The 16579-nt window shown below is 42.2% G+C and overlaps 1 protein-coding gene and 1 long non-coding RNA gene across 2 annotated transcripts in view; one reads left to right on the top strand and one right to left on the bottom strand.

The window, feature by feature from the left end:
* Nucleotides 1–1314: 1314 nt before the first annotated feature.
* LOC130369377 (uncharacterized) lies at nucleotides 1315–15925 on the top strand. The gene is made up of 3 exons (XR_008892733.1): nucleotides 1315–1434; nucleotides 5922–6085; nucleotides 15818–15925. It is a non-coding gene; the product is annotated as an uncharacterized LOC130369377 (long non-coding RNA).
* LOC130369375 (tyrosine 3-monooxygenase-like) overlaps nucleotides 1870–16579 on the bottom strand; it is a 63552-nt gene continuing 48842 nt past the window's right edge. Inside the window, exons 9-13 of the mRNA XM_056574553.1 lie at nucleotides 15864–15933; nucleotides 15685–15741; nucleotides 9972–10067; nucleotides 3589–3722; nucleotides 1870–2226 (exon numbers count right to left, since the gene is read on the bottom strand). Of these exons, the coding sequence (XP_056430528.1) occupies nucleotides 2067–2226; nucleotides 3589–3722; nucleotides 9972–10067; nucleotides 15685–15741; nucleotides 15864–15933 (517 nt within the window). The 3' untranslated portion in view covers nucleotides 1870–2066. The remainder of the gene's footprint in view (nucleotides 2227–3588; nucleotides 3723–9971; nucleotides 10068–15684; nucleotides 15742–15863; nucleotides 15934–16579) is intronic.

The following is a 16579-nucleotide window of genomic DNA, read 5'->3' as shown; positions in this document are numbered from 1 at the left end:
CGCTATATATTCGCAATATTCGCAAATTCACGAATCTGCAATATTCACGATAAATATTCGCATTGCGAATATTCGCGCCCCCCAACACTACTCATCACCAGCATTGTTGTCATTTATACCTCCCATATTAATATTCTGGCTGAAGTAGCAGTAACAAAAATGGATGTTTATAAAAGAAATAGTATAGTTTATGTTTTGAACCCTGTTTGGGTCTACATCGCCAATGTTTTTGCACTGTATGATGGCACCGTTGTATTTGCACTGTATGATGACAAGTTCTGTCCGGAAAGATCCACCTCTCCCATTAACTGTTCATATTCCTGGATACACACAGGCTTGGTGGTCTGTTCTGTGTTTTTTTTTTTTTTTGGATTGGGGTAGATCGACTTGTATGCAGTGTTGTCAACACAGGGACATCACTTCTCATCAGGGCAACAGCTGATCTATGAAGGACTTCAGGAGGCCACTATGATTATTTTCGTATTTCCCACATGCAGCTCTGCCTCTGGCAGCTACTATGAAAACGAAAAGCAATAGTCCAGTTTGGGGTGGAAACTCTGGGGGCTGTATGTTTGAATCCTCTCCTTGTAAACCAGAAACATGATAGTGTAGCTGGATACTCTTTCCCAAAGCTTATAAAGCTATACTGCATACCTAGCCCATTTTTGGAAAGTTATTGGTGGAAATGTAGCCTGCTTTTTTGTGATGCCCATATTCGATACAAGAGTCCTAAACTTGCACATTTCAATGGAGTCAGTAAAGGTTCATTTTTGGGGTCTGGAACAATAGCTTTTAGGATTGGGGCAATACATTGCTCTGCATAGGCATCTGTTTGTGTCCCCATAAGGTCAATAAAACCATAAGAGAAAATCAATTAAAAAAGTGAATTTCCCTAAATCCATCCACCTGGGAAATTTAATTATTTGTTAGGATTCATGTGGGTGTCACTTGAACTGGGCTGTGCTTACACACTAGGCCTATGGGGGATTCATCGCTGGATGAGTCTTCTGATGGTTCTCCGTTGTCAGAACCAGGAGCAATGGGACAAAAAAAACTCACAGAGAACCCTGGTGGGCATCAAATGGTAGATAACTAACACCCTACCGTCCTGCAGTGGGAAAGCTGCAACAGATTATATTGACTTCAATAAAATGCTGTATTGCAAGTCTTTTTATTTTCACAGTCACATGGTTTCCAGGCAGCGTGGCTATGCTGCAGTGGGTGGGTAAACCGCATTGCTTTAGTATGCTTCAGCTATCCACCCACTGCAGCATAGCCACGCTTCCCTGAAGGCCATGTGACTTATGACATATTGTCTCTGGCTGCATGGAATGCTGGGAAAGGTCAGAGACAAAAGTAAAATGAACAGAGTTATATCACAGCACATCTAGGTGTGATTCCTGTGCATGAAGCGGGAAAAAGAGGCACACAGAGGTAATTGAAGTACACATTATTATAACTTGGCATCATGAACTCAAAGGCTGGATAAAAAAAAATCCACATTTAAGGCCTAAAATGGCTTGGTTGTTAAGGGTTTTATTTAGTATTTTTTGTATTTTGAATATTTTTTGTATTTTGAATAAATAGAGGGGGAGGGTTTTTTCCCTAGAACCTCATGATTAAGGGAGTGGCTACAAAGACAGTTTTTCACTCTGGAGGACCTGGCATGTCCAAAACTACAGAGTGCTATGTGGACCCGAATATTCTCTCTGGTGTTCCCCCACAGGATAAAGCTGATCACTGGGAGCCCCAGTGCAGTTATTCATTGGAGGACTCAATGAACAAAGAAGACAGTTAATCAAATTAATTTTATATTAATTACCTTGATTTTTATTTTTTTAGGAAAAATGACACATTAATGAATGTGTTTGATACCATTAGTTTATTTGAATTATTATTTTGTCCATATAAGGTATAAGACATACAGGTTATTTACTTAACAATGGACTTATTTTATCCGCGGTAGTCCCCAAGGTATACTGTTCCGTTCCTCTAATAAATATGCATTTTTAGAATATGTATGCTATCTTTAAAAACTCTATATATGTAGGTTTCTTCATTGCATCTTAGTACATGTTGTCAAGTGCAGAACATAGACTGCTGAGTTCATCTTTTATCTGACAGAGGGCAGTCCTGACCTTCTGAAAAGAATCCAAGATTTCAACACTGCAAGTAAAAGGATCGTATCGCAGATAGAAAGGCTTCTTCATTTTCACAGCGTATTGTCTGGGAATTAGTCAAGAATTTTTGTCAGTACACACTTTCCATGTAAAATGTAGTAAATATGGCCTTAATGCAACTGAAAATTATTTGTATATCCAGAGGTTCCACATATATAAGCCCTTGCAGGGTAATACTATATGTTTGTTTATGTTTGCTTGTGCACTGTAGTCATTTCAGTGTTGCTGCATCAGTGCTGCTTTACTACTCATTTCTCCAGGGGTGCAACAAGTAACCATGGGACCCCATAGCAAAATTTAGATTTAGACCCCACTCAACCAAGATCGCTTTCAGCAACAAGTACGGAAACATTTTTGCAAAGTTAAATGGAAAGAAATAATGCACACAGGGACATCACAGTACAGAGATAACATACACAGTGATGTTACAGTACATGAATAAGGCACATAGTGATGTAGAGCTCTGGTGGCACTATTTTCTTAAAGGGGTACTCCGCCTCTAGACATCTTATCCCCTATACAAAGGATAAGGGATAAGATGTCTGATCACTGGGGTCCCGCCGCTGGGATCCCCTGCGATCTTTGCTGTGGCACCCCAGTCATCCAGTGAATGGAGCGAAGTTCGCTCTGTGCCGGATGACTAGCAACGAGGCGCTGGAGGCTCGTTATGTCACAGCCATGCCCCCCCCCCCCCATAGACTTGCATTGAGGGGACGCGGCGTGATATTACGAGGGGGCGTAGCCGTGACATCATGAGCCTCCGGCACCGTAGCCGACGTTGTAAACAAATGCCGGGTGCTGCAAGGAGATCGCGGGGGTCCCAGCGATCAGACATCTTACCCCCTATCCTTTGCATAGTAAATAAGATGTCTAGTGGCAGAGTACCCCTATAATCCCGCTCTTGCTGGATTTTTGACCATTATCGACTGCTCCCGCAAGGTGTAAGTTCCAGTCCCGCCTGCTCCCGCAACATGTGTGTGTCTAAACCCGACTCTTCACATTAACATTTTGACACAACTTTTAGAGATAGCCCTCCCTGTGCAAATGTATTACCCCTCCCCTGAGCAATTTAATCATCCCCATGTTTTGCCATTTTATCACCCCATTGAGCCATTTCATCACCCCTTTATGCCATGTGCCTATATGCCATATTTATGAAGTATGGTCAATAACAGGTTAAATAAATCACTGAAGTGTAAATCATTTAGCCTCTAATGATACTGATAGCAAATTTTCTCTTGAAGGTATGGGCAGCTTAAAACTGTATGGCTGATAACTGAGTTTCTGCAACTATCATGTCTCATTGCCTCCTTCGTAGGCACTAGTGACTGCAGTTGCCAAAAAACGGGAAGCCACATCCAAGATTCAGAAAGTCCCACGATGATAATGTAGTGTCCATCACCTTTACCTGAGTTTGGCTTTGGAGTCTTCAAAACTCTCTGATACAAAGTATACAGGCTGAAAGGAATTATCCTGATAGGACTGGATTGCTGTGACTTCTGGATCAAAGGGTTTGACCTCAGGCTTATTTGATAAAGCATACTGAAAATACATAGACATGGATTGTTAAATAGTCATTGCATTATTACATTTTAACACCAAATTATAAAAATACAGTGCTTGACATTCAGTGGTTAAAAATGGTCTGCACTGCAACCAAACTACCCAAATATGTCCTAACGTTTTTTTTATATCAACTTGCTCCAGAAAGAAGAAATTAGAAGAAAAGGAAAAAAGGTGCAAGTGCAGCTCACAATTAATATGTAAACCCTACCTGAGGTCAACAGGGCATGCAACTATACCACAGTTGCAAAATAATGCGAAATATGTAAAGAAAAATATTGCCCGGACCTTCCAAGGTATTGTGATTGATTGAATAAACAATGGATATCTGGGTCGTACTCCAATAATAATTCAATATTTATTTAAAATGTATAGTGCATTACTCCTCACAGGGCCCTTGTGAGAAAAAACACATATAGTGATTGCACAAGATTAAACAATCTTAAAAAGTAAAAATATGCAAATATTAAAAAGTGACACTGGCATATGAGATAGCTCTATATGGACATATTAATATGATGACTTTACGGTATTATAAAGATGCAGTATAAATGTCCTTTCAATTGTATATCAAATTGGAGACTAATGTACAGGACTAGACGCGTTTCAGGGTTCTCATATACGACCCTTTCCTCAGTAGTCATCACTACTGAGGAAAGGGTCGTATTTGAGAACCCTGAAATGCGTCTAGTCCTGTACATTAGTCTTGCTCACTGGCATTTATGCTCTTCATGAACTCTACCTATTGCTCAGGGAGCAAGTTTATCACATTGTGGATCTCCTATGCATTAGTCGATCCAGACTAGTGTCCGGTCCTGATCTTACCTGGCCAGCTCCGGCTCAGCTGATGTCACACGCCATCCACACGAGGCAAGTTCCATCTACCCAGCGTGTGGTCTCCGGCTTCTTCCAAGTCCAGCGGTGAGGAGATCGATATCATCAGCACCTGCCAGCGCTTGGTCTCCTGACAAGCATACCATCGGCACTTGCCAGCGCACGGTCTCCCGGCGACTCTACCATCGGCGCCTGCCAGCGCCACCAGCCTGGGACGACCATCACCGCGTAACACCTGGACCCTGAGAGTTAAAGCCACAGCACCATCTAAGACCGCTGACTGTGATATCTAGGCACAGGAACAACTATATTGCCTCAGCGGGAGCTGTCAGAGTCACACCAAGGACCGGTAACAAAGTATCCAATTTGATATACAATTGTCACACAAAAGGACATTTATACTGCATCTTCACAATACCGTAAAGTCATCATATTAATTTTTCCATATAGAGCTATCTCATATGCCAGTGTCACTTTTTAATATTTGCATATTTTTACATTTTAAGATTGTTTAATCTTGTACACTATATGTGTTTTTTCTCACAAGGGCCCTGTGAGAAGTAATGCACTATACATTTTAAATAAATAATTATTGAATTATTATTGGAGTACGATATCCATTGTTTATTCAATCAATCACACTACCTTGGAAGGTCCGGGCAATATTTTTCTATACAGATTTGTAAATTACTTCTATTAAAAAATCTTAATCCTTTCAATAATTATCAGCTGCTGAAGTTGAGTTGTTGTTTTCTGTCTCGGGAACTGCACAGAGTAGAATAGGTTTGTTATGGGGATTTGCTTCTAAACTGGGCAGTTCCCGAGACACGTGTCATCAGAGAGCACTTAGACAGAAAAGAACAACTCAACTTCAGAAGCTCATAAGTACTGAAAGGATTAAGATTTTTTACTAGAAGTCATTTACAAATCTGTTTAACTTTCTGGAGCCAGTTGATATATAATATAAAGTTTTTTCCTGGATAACCCCTTTAAGCATTGGCCTTTTTGACGGTCTTTATAAGGTTGAGGATTTAACCACTTGGATCAGTACCACTTGAAGAGTAGCCTGGAGCATTTTCTTAATCTCACAACAGGTACACTTTAATGTGAAATATGCATCATGTGTCCTGCTGTCACCTAAAAGTTATTCTACAACATGGCAAAAGCAAATGATTCCAATGCATCTAACACATGTAAGGGATAGAAGGCCCAAAAAGGTGGGATATCCCTGCTAAATCAACCAATAACCTACATATTTCCTTAACTATCCTCTACTGTTGTAAAGAGGATCACATCTGTCTCGTCAGCAAGAATAGTTGAACATTGTTCCTCACTGCATTCTAGAACTTGATGTGGCTTCAGGCCAGGCTTGGTCATCATAGTAGCTAAAGTGGCTGCCTACACCCTGCAGTTGGAAATTGTAGAGCCTATGAAACTACAATAATCATGAGTATCCACCGGGAGCCAACCAATGAGCAGCTTTAACCCCTTTCGAGGAAATAGAGACTGTGAGTACATTAAACTTTTAAAGTATTGAGTATTAAGCCCCTCCATATCTCAAAAGATCAAGCCTACTATGTTGCAGCCTGTTATATCTAGTGAAACTCCAGATTATATGCAGTGCCTTTTAACTGTGAACCTGTTAACTTGTTACCCCCTTCCCTCATTTTATTGAAGAATTAAATTAAGGCCTACACCACCCTACACTACTTACTACTGCTTCAGTGAACCTGCTGCAGCCCTATAGGAACAGGGAGTCTGTTTGAACCCCTTGAACACTGCATCAAATACAGTGGGGGGGGGGGGGGAAGTATTCAGTCAGCCACCAATTGTGCAAGTTCTCCCATTTAAAAAGATGAGAGAGGCCTGTAATTTTCATCATAGGTAAACCTCAACTATGAGAGATAATGAGAAAAAAAATCCATAAAATCACATTGTCTGATTTTTAAAGAATTTATTTGCAAATTATGGTGGAAAAAAAGTATTTGGTCACCTAAAAACAAGCAAGATTTCTGGCTCTCACAGACCTGTAATTTCTTCTTTAAGAGTCTCCTTTGTCCTCCACTCGTTACCTGTATTTATGGCACGTGTTTGAACTCATTATCAGTATAAAATACACCTGTCCACAAACTTAAACAGTCACACTCCAAACTCCACTATGGCCAAGACCAAAGAGCTGTCGTAGGACACCAGAAACAAAATTGTAGACCTGCACCAGGCTGGGAAGACTGAATCTGCAATAGGCAAGCAGCTTGGTGTGAAGAAATCAACTGTGGGAGCAATTATTAGAAAATGGAAGACATACAAGACCACTGATAATCTCCCTCGACCTGGGGCTCCATGCATGATCTCACCCTGTGGTGTCAAAATGATCATAAGAACAGTGAGCAAAAATCCAAGAACCACATGGGGGACCTAGTGAATGACCTGCAAAGAACTGGGACCAAAGTAACAAAAGCTACCATTTGTAACACACTACTCCACCAGGGACTCAAATCATGCAGTGCCAGACGTGTCCCCCTGCTTAAGCCAGTACATGTCTGGGCCCATCTGAAGTTTGCTAGAGAGCATTTGGATAATCCAGAAGAGGATTGGGTGAATGTCATATGGTCAGAAGAAATCAAAGTAGAACTTTTTAGTAAAAACTCAACTTGTCGTGTTTGGAGGAGAAAGAATGCTGAGTTGCATCCAAAGAACACCATACCTACTGTGAGGCATGGGGATGGAAACATCATGCTTTGGGGCTGTTTCTCAGCAAAGGGACCAGGACGACTGATCTGTGTAAAGGAAAGAATGAATGGCGCCATGTATCGTGAGATTTTGAATGAAAACCTCCTTCCTCAGCAAGGGCATTGAAGATGAAACGTGGCTGGGTCTTTCAGGATGACAATGATCCCAAACACACCGCCCGGGCAACGAAGGAGTGGCTTTGTTGGCCTAGCCAGTCTCCAGATCTCAACCCCATAGAAAACCTCTGGTGGGAGTTGAAAGTCTGTGTTTCCCAGCGACAGCCCCAAAACATCGCTGCTCTAGAGGAGCTCTGCATGGAGGAATGGGCCAAAATACCAGCAACAGTGTGCGAAAACCTTGTGAAGACTTACAGAAAACATTTGACCTCTGTCATTGCCAACAAAGGATATATAACAAAGTATTGAGATTAACTTTTGTTATTGACCAAATACTTATTTTTCACCATGATTTGCAAATAAATTCTTTAAGAAAAGCAGACAATGTGATTTTATGGATTTTTTTTTCTCATTATGTCTCTCATAGTTGAGGTATACCTATGATACCCATGAAATTACAGGCCTCGCTCATCTTTTTAAGTGGGAGAACTTGCACAATTGGTGGCTGACTAAATACTTTTTTCCCCCACTGTAGCAACTTACATTCTGGAGGACCCAGCAAGTACATACACTACACAGTAATTCATATTGGTTTGTTCTCCATGTGTTGGCGCTGTAAAGAAACTGAACCCTAGGTGTCAGAGACCCCTACAAATTACAGCTAATTAAAGGAATTCATGACGATTTATATACACTGCTCAAAAAAATAAAGGGAACACTTAAAAAACACAATGTAACTCCAAGTCCATCACACTTCTGTGAAATCACACTGTCCACTTAGGAAGCAACACTGATTGACAATCAATTTCACATGCTGTTGTGCAAATGGAACAGACAACAGGTGGAAATTAAAGGCAATTAGCAAGACACCCCCAATAAAGGAGTGGCTCTCCAGGGGGTGATCACAGACCACTTCTCAGTTCCTATGCTTCCTGGCTAATGTTTTGATCACTTTTGAATGCTGGCGGTGCTTTCAATCTAGTGGTAGCATGAGACGGAGTCTACAACCCACACAACTGGCTCAGGTAGTGCAGCTCATCCAGGATGGCACATCAATGCGAGCTGTGGCAAGAAGGTTTGATGTGTCTGTCAGTGTAGTGTCCAGAGCATGGAGGCGCTAACAGGAGACAGGTCAGTACATCAGGAGATGTGGAGGAGGCCGTAGGAGGGCAACAACCCAGCAGCAGGACCACTACCTCTGCTTATTTGAAAGGAAGAGCAGGAGGAGCACTGCCAGAGCCCTGCAAAATGGCCTTCAGCAGGCCACGAATGTGTATCTGTCTACTCAGTCAGAAACAGACTCCATGAGGGTGGTTTGAGGGCCTCACTTGCACAGGTGGGGGTTGTGCTTATAGCCCAACACCATGCAGGATGTTTGGCATTTGCCAGAGAACACCAAGATTGGAAATTGGACATGGCGCCCTGTGCTCTTCACAGATGAATGCAGGTTCACACTGAGCACATGTGACAGACATCTGGAGACGCCATGGAAAACGTTCTGCTGCTTGCAAGATCCTCCAGCATGACTGGTTTGGCTGTTGGTCAGTAATGATGTGGGGTGGCATTTCTTTGGGGGGCCCCACAACCCTTCATGTGCTTGCCAGAGGTAGCCTGTCTGCCATTAGGTACTGAGATGAGATCATCAGACCCCTTGTGAGACCATATGCTGGTGTGGTTGGCCCTGGGTTCCTTCTAATGCAAGACAATGCTAGACCTCATGTGGCTAGAGTGTGTCAGCAGTTCCTGCAAGAGGAAGGCCTTGATGCTATGGATTGGCCCGCCCGTTCTCCAGACCTAAATCCGATTGAGCACATCTGGGACATCATGTCTTGCTCCATCCATCAACACTACCACAGACTGTCCACAGGTCTGGGAGGTCCACTTCTGAGAGGGCATCCCTCAGGAGACCATCCATCACCTCATCAGGAGCATGCCCAGGCATTGTAGGGAGGTCATACGGGCACGTGGAGGCCACACACACTACTGAGCCTCATTTTGACTTGTTTTAAGGACATTACATCAAAGTTGGATCAGCCTGTAGTGTGGTTTTCCACTTTGATTTTGAATGTGACTCCATATCCAGACCCCCATGGGCTGATAAATTTGAATTCCATTGATAATTTTTGTGTGAATTTGTTGTCAGCACATTCAACTATGCAAAGACGAAAATATTTCATATGATTAGTTCATTCATTCAGATCTAGGATGTGCTTTCTTAGTGTTTCTTTATTTTTTTGAGCAGTGTGTATACAGAATATTATATAATGTTTGTGTCTACAGAATTCATTGCATTGTAAACCTTCATCTCTGTCTTTATCTAACCCATAATGTGTTCCTTCCTGCCTATGCACAAAAATCATTTTTTAATACAATAGTTTAGCCAAACCAATGAAGGGCCTGTAAGATAGAACAAAAAGGAGAAAGTGGCACATATGCAGTTTTTGTTTGTAATTGTTTACAAACTTAAAATAATATATAGTTCCCCTCTGTACTAGACATAACATTTATAAAATACTTGCAGCTATTTTAAAATATCAAAAATTCTTACCGAGAGTTCCCCATAAGATGATAGCAGGCCAGCTCCATAGGCCTTAATAGATCCATTCTGTTTGCAGAGTCCAAACTCAATGGTGAACCAGTACAGCTGGAATAATTTTCAATAATTTTACAATATCATTTTTTATTTTGCTTCATTTTTTTCATGTGACATCATGTATCATGGTTTATGAGACCCCACGATCATTAGAATGTGTGGCTCCCAAGCTAGCACCAATCTCTCTGGATGGAGATTGTATCTGGGAAATAGACATGTGCAATTCGGTTCGGCACGAATGTCTAAATTAACGAATTTTACCGTTTTCGTGCATTCGGACCGAACCGAATGCACGAAAACATATTTTGAACATTCCCGAATAGCCACGATAATACGAATAGCAAAGTAACGAATGCATTCGTTATTTCCCAACCATAATGCTGTAAATAACGAATGCATTCGTTATCTGTAAACGAATGTGAAGAATTCATTCTGATAACAAATATAATAAAAAGGATATAGATAGTTTGATTTTTCGGATACATTCGGTATTCGGGTACATTCGGTAAATCTTTTTATTCTTTTTTTGGACTTTAGCGATCCTAAAAAATTATGGAGATACCTTTTTTTATAAAAATTTCGTAGGGTATCATAAAAAAATCATAATAAAAAAGATACAGTGGTGATGGAAAAAATTGTATCTAATGAAATGTATCATTTTTATTATGAAATGTTTATTCATTTTTAAACAGGGATCAATTTATGTGAGCGGGTAAAGCACTAAAAATGTAGCCGACAATAATGAAAATGTAGTGTGTGCGTGTTTTTCACTTTTTTAAAAACATTTTTAGGTAGTACTACTACTCCCAGCATGGAACACACTCTTCCATGATGGGAGTAGTAGTTACCTGTACTAATTGACAGATCGCAGGGGTCCCTTGCGATCCTCTTGTATAATGTATAGATGCGCCGGCTGCTCTTCTATGGTCCCCTGCACTCACGTATATGTACACATATTCATATTTCCCGCAGAGCTGTGATTGGCCAGATGGTTCCAGCCAATCACAGCTCTCTGTGAGAAATAGGAATATGTGTATATATACGGCCGTGCAGGGGACCATAGGAGAGCGGCCGCCGCATTCATACATTATACTGGAGGATCGCAGCGGCTGTCAGGAGTGATACCCGCAGTGATCTTTCCTTTACTACAAGTACTAATACTCCCAACATGGAGCACACTCTGCTCCATGCTGGGAACTGTAGTACCTGTATTAATAGACAGATCGCAGCGGTTACACTCGCTGCCATATGTCTATTAATGCAGGTATACAGCTCCCAGCATGGAGCAGAGGGTGCTCCATGTTGGGAGTATTAGTACCTGCAGTAAGGGACAGATCCCAGCGGATGTCACTCCTCCTGACACCCGCTGCGATCGTCCTTATGTGAATGTCGGGATCAGCTGTTCTCAGGGCTTCAGAGCCAGGAGAACAGCTGACGCTGAGCCGTAGGTATACATCGTATATCTACTGCCCAGCAAGAACTTACAGTGAGCTTGCAATGTGTATACAGTATACACATTGCTGGCTCACTTAACCCCTTGCTGAGCTGTGCGCTATGCGCAAGCCCAGCAAGGGAAGAGTTAACTTACACTGCTGGACAGTGTAGGTTAACCCTTTGTGCGGTATACACTTTATACAGCTATCTATAGATAGCTGTATACAGTGTATACAGAAGACGAAGTCCAGCTTACTTCCCTCGAGTCCCGGGCCGGGTTCGTGTAGCTCCGCCCCCTAGTGATGACGGCATTAGGGGGCGGAGCTACAGAAGGGAACAAGGCTAATTAATCTGAAGCTCTGTTCACATTGTACGTTTTGTATAATGTGAACAGACCCTTCTGGCAGTGTCCACCCAGACAGGGAGACTCCAGCTGTTGCTAAACTACAACTCCCAGCATGCCCAGACAGCCAAAGGCTGTCTGGGCATGCTGGGAGTTATAGTTTTGCACCAATTGGTGGCTCCCTGTTTGGGTAGACATTGCATCATGGGTGCTCTCCCCAGCGGACAGCGCCAAAAATGTCATAACCAATTTTTTGTGTTTTTTTCTTCTCGTTTCAGATCCGTGTATGCAGAGGATTACTGCGGATTCGATGGATTACGGCGGATTATTTATTTTTTCCTTTAATAAAATGGTTAACGAGGGCTGTGGGGGAGTGTTTTTTTAAATAAAATAATTTTTCCAATGTGTTGTGTTTTTTTTTTTAATTGAATTTTCAAGGTTAGTAGTGGACGCTGTCTTATTGACGGAATCCATTACTAGGCCAGGGCTTAGTGCTAGCCCCAAAAACAGCTAGCGCTAACCCCCAATTATTACCCCAGTACCCACCGCCACAGGGGTGCCGGGAAGAGCCGGTACCAACAGGCCCAGAGCGTCAAAATGGCGCTCCTGGGCCTAGGCGGTAACAGGCTGGCGTTATTTAGGCTGGGGAGGGCCAGTAACAATGGTCCTCGCCCACCCTGGTAACGTCAGGCTGTTGCTGTTTGGTTGGTATCTGGCTGAGAATGAAAATACGGGGAACCCTATGCGTTTTTTTTATTTATTTTTTTATTTAAATTTAAAAAAAAAAACGCATAGGGCTCCCCGTATTTTCATTCTCAGCACAATACCAACCAAACAGCAACAGCCTGACGTTACCAGGGTGGGTGAGGACCATTGTTACTGGCCCTCCCCAGCCTAAATAACGCCAGCCTGTTACCGCCTAGGTCCAGGAGCGCCATTTTTGACGCTCCGAGCCTGTTGGTACCGGCTCTTCCCGGCACCCCTGTGGCGGTGGGTACCGGGGTAATAATTGGGGGTTAGCGCTAGCTGTTTTTGGGGCTAGCACTAAGCCCTGGCCTAGTAATGGATTCCGTCAATAAGACAGCTTCCGCTACTAACCCTGAAAATTCAATAAAAATTAAAAAAAAACACAACACATTGGAAAAATTATTTTATTTAAAAAAACACTCCCCCACAGCCCTCGTTAACCATTTTATTAAAGGGAAAAAAAATAATCCGCCGTAATCCATCGAATCCGCAGTAATCCTCTGCATACACGGATCTGAAACGAGAAGAAAAAAAAACACAAAAAATTGGTTATGACATTTTTGGCGCTGTCCGCTGGGGAGAGCACCCATGATGCAATGTCTACCCAAACAGGGAGCCACCAATTGGTGCAAAACTACAACTCCCAGCATGCCCAGACAGCCTTTGGCTGTCTGGGCATGCTGGGAGTTGTAGTTTAGCAACAGCTGGAGTCTCCCTGTCTGGGTAGACACTGCCAGAAGGGTCTGTTCACATTATACAAAACGTACAATGTGAACAGAGCTTCAGATAAACTAGCCTTGTTCCCTTCTGTAGCTCCACCCCCTAATGACGTCATCACTAGGGGGCGGAGCTACACGAACCCGGCCCGGGACTCGAGGGAAGTAAGCTGGACTTCGTCTTCTGTATACACTGTATACAGCTATCTATAGATAGCTGTATAAAGTGTATACCGCACAAAGGGTTAACCTACACTGTCCAGCAGTGTAAGTTAACTCTTCCCTTGCTGGGCTTGCGCATAGCGCACAGCTCAGCAAGGGGTTAAGTGAGCCAGCAATGTGTATACTGTATACACATTGCAGGCTCACTGTAAGTTCTTGCTGGGCAGTAGATATACGATATATACCTACGGCTCAGCGTCAGCTGTTCTCCCGGCTCTGTAGCCCTGAGAACAGCTGATCCCGACATTCACATAAGGACGATCGCAGCGGGTGTCAGGAGGAGTGACATCCGCTGGGATCTGTCCCTTACTGCAGGTACTAATACTCCCAACATGGAGCACACTCTGCTCCATGCTGGGAGCTGTAGTACCTGCATTAATAGACATATCGCAGCGAGTGTAACTTCTGACACCCGCTGCGATCTGTCTATTAATGCAGGTACTACAGTTCCCAGCATGGAGCAGAGTGTACTCCATGTTGGGAGTATTAGTACTTGTAGTAAAGGAAAGATCACTGCAGGTATCACTCCTGACAGCCGCTGCGATCCTCCAGTATAATGTATGAATGCGGCGGCCGCTCTCCTATGGTCCCCTGCACGGCCGTATATATACACATATTCCTATTTCTCACAGAGAGCTGTGATTGGCTGGAACCATCTGGCCAATCACAGCTCTGCGGGAAATATGAATATGTGTATATATACGTGAGTGCAGGGGACCATAGAAGAGCGCCGGCCGCATCTATACATTATACAAGATGATCGCAAGGGACCCCTGCGATCTGTCAATTAGTACAGGTAACTACTACTCCCATCATGGAAGAGTGTGTTCCATGCTGGGAGTAGTAGTACTACCTAAAAAATGTTTTTAAAAAAAGTGAAAAACACGCACACACTACATTTTCAATATTGTCGGCTACATTTTTAGTGCTTTACCCGCTCACATAAATTGATCCCTGATTAAAAATGAATAAACATTTCATAATAAAAAAGATACATTTCGTTAGATACAATTTTTTCCATCACCACTGTATCTTTTTTATTATGATTTTTTTATGATACCCTGCAAAATTTTAATAAAAAAGGTATCTCCATTATTTATTAGGATCGCTAAAGTCCAAAAAAACTAAAGATTTACCGAATGTACCCGAATACCGAATGTACCCAAATACCGAATGTATCCGAAAAAACAACACGAATACCCGAATACCGAATGTATCCGAAAAATCAAAACCGAAAATATTGCCGAACCGAAATTTTTTTCCAAAACGAAAAAACGAAACGAAAATAAACGAAAATTTTTCTAGTGCACAAGTCTACTGGGAAATGTCATTTTATTTTATTCTTTAAAATGACAGGGACACAAAAGAAATCTGTTACCCCCAGATTTATTTTATTTAAGTCGTGTTTGTTTAAAATCAAATAGGCGTTTTCATGGCCAATAGCAAATATACCAAACAGATTTGTTAGCCTTTATATATTTATCTAAAGCAATATGGTTTTAAAACATATATTTTTAAAGCAATGCTTAAATAACCATAGATGGCCATTTAAAGACTAATAAGGCTTGATAGAGATATTCTTTAGGAAACAGGTAAGATTTAAATATTTGCCATATGTGTAGAGTAGTGGAAATAGAGCGTGCACTCCCTGGTGGTGTAGTACACTTCTTAAAATGTTCGGTGATGCATATATACACCTAATGGCTTGGTAAGGGTTAAAGCAGTGGCCCTCAGAGAAATCACGCTGACACCTGCGGGGTGCATACACTAGAGTGAGGCATCATAGTATTCACAACAAAGAGAAATAAGTGTGCACTCACCGCAGGGAACGTCAGGCCGTACCGGAGTCCGGGTCTCAAGCAGCAGGTTACCGAGGACGCATCACGGGGAGTGCTCAGAGGCGATGCCGCTCTATCGTGTGAAAGGCCGGCTGCTTGAGACCCGGGCTCCGGTACTGCCTGACGTCCCCTGCGGTGAGTGCACACTTATTTCTCCTTTGTTTTAAATATTTGCCAATGATATTATCAATGTGCTATTTTTTTCTAAGTTACATTTCATAGAATAAACTTTAAGGGAATTTTACTTCTACGTGGCAAATTTGTAGATGGAGTGATTTAGTGAAAATAAATGTGCAATTCCAAAATGATCAAGTTAATGCTTTATATATACATAAATACTTTATATACTTCAATACTTTGAGACTTACAGTTGACAGTTTTTCAATATCTTCATCAGATGCTCCTAGAGACTCCAAACCAATATCCTGCAAAAAGACACATTTGTAATATAGTGTTTTGAAATTTTTATTAACATTTTCAATACTCTTTTTTTTTTTATAGGTAAGTTACTAAGAAGCAATGCATTCATTCCAGGCCAACATCTTACCTGTGAAAACTGTGCAAAGTCTCTATCAGCAAGCATAGGGATGTGGCCGAGGAGTTCATGGCAGCAGTCCCTTAATAAATATAGTATTTATTACAGTACTTGTGTAGAAATGGTTTGTAATATATACACAATACACATTTAGTACGGCGACCTTCACATGTCACTAGGCAGCCACTAGGCAACAACGTTTCTGAACTCACTCTCCCCGTGATCCCCTATACAGGGCCCAGCTCACGTTTACCACTAAATAAATGCTCTGGCCCCACCATCAGAGATGAGCAGGAGCGATGGCCCACTCAGCCAATCACCGGCAGAGACAGGACCCTGTCTAAGCCAGTGATTGGCAGATAGGGCCGTCACTCCAGCGCGTCTCTGAGGCTGGGGGCTGAAGCACTCAGGGAGAAGCTGCAAGATGGTAAGTTCAGCCCCAGGGTTAGGCCATTGGTGGTCGGACTGCCTGCGATCCAGTGAATAGGGGATACGTTGTGTTTCTTCAGCTTTAATGTCAGGCAGAGAATTACCCACACACACCTACCAGCCTCTTCCGTGCCCATAAAAATATACCAGTCAATCTATTCAAATGTAACTTAAATGTAACCATTTTACTGGTCAAAAAGAGCACTAGAGAAGACAAACAATACAGATTCGATCCAAAATGATAGCAAAAAGCTACAGAAGGGGCCTAAATCTGTAAACTGAATTTGGCTCGCTATCCT

The sequence above is a fragment of the Hyla sarda genome, chromosome 4, assembly GCF_029499605.1.
Source record: "Hyla sarda isolate aHylSar1 chromosome 4, aHylSar1.hap1, whole genome shotgun sequence".
NCBI classification, from domain to species: domain Eukaryota; kingdom Metazoa; phylum Chordata; class Amphibia; order Anura; family Hylidae; genus Hyla; species Hyla sarda.
This window is presented reverse-complemented; position numbering and strand designations above follow the sequence as displayed.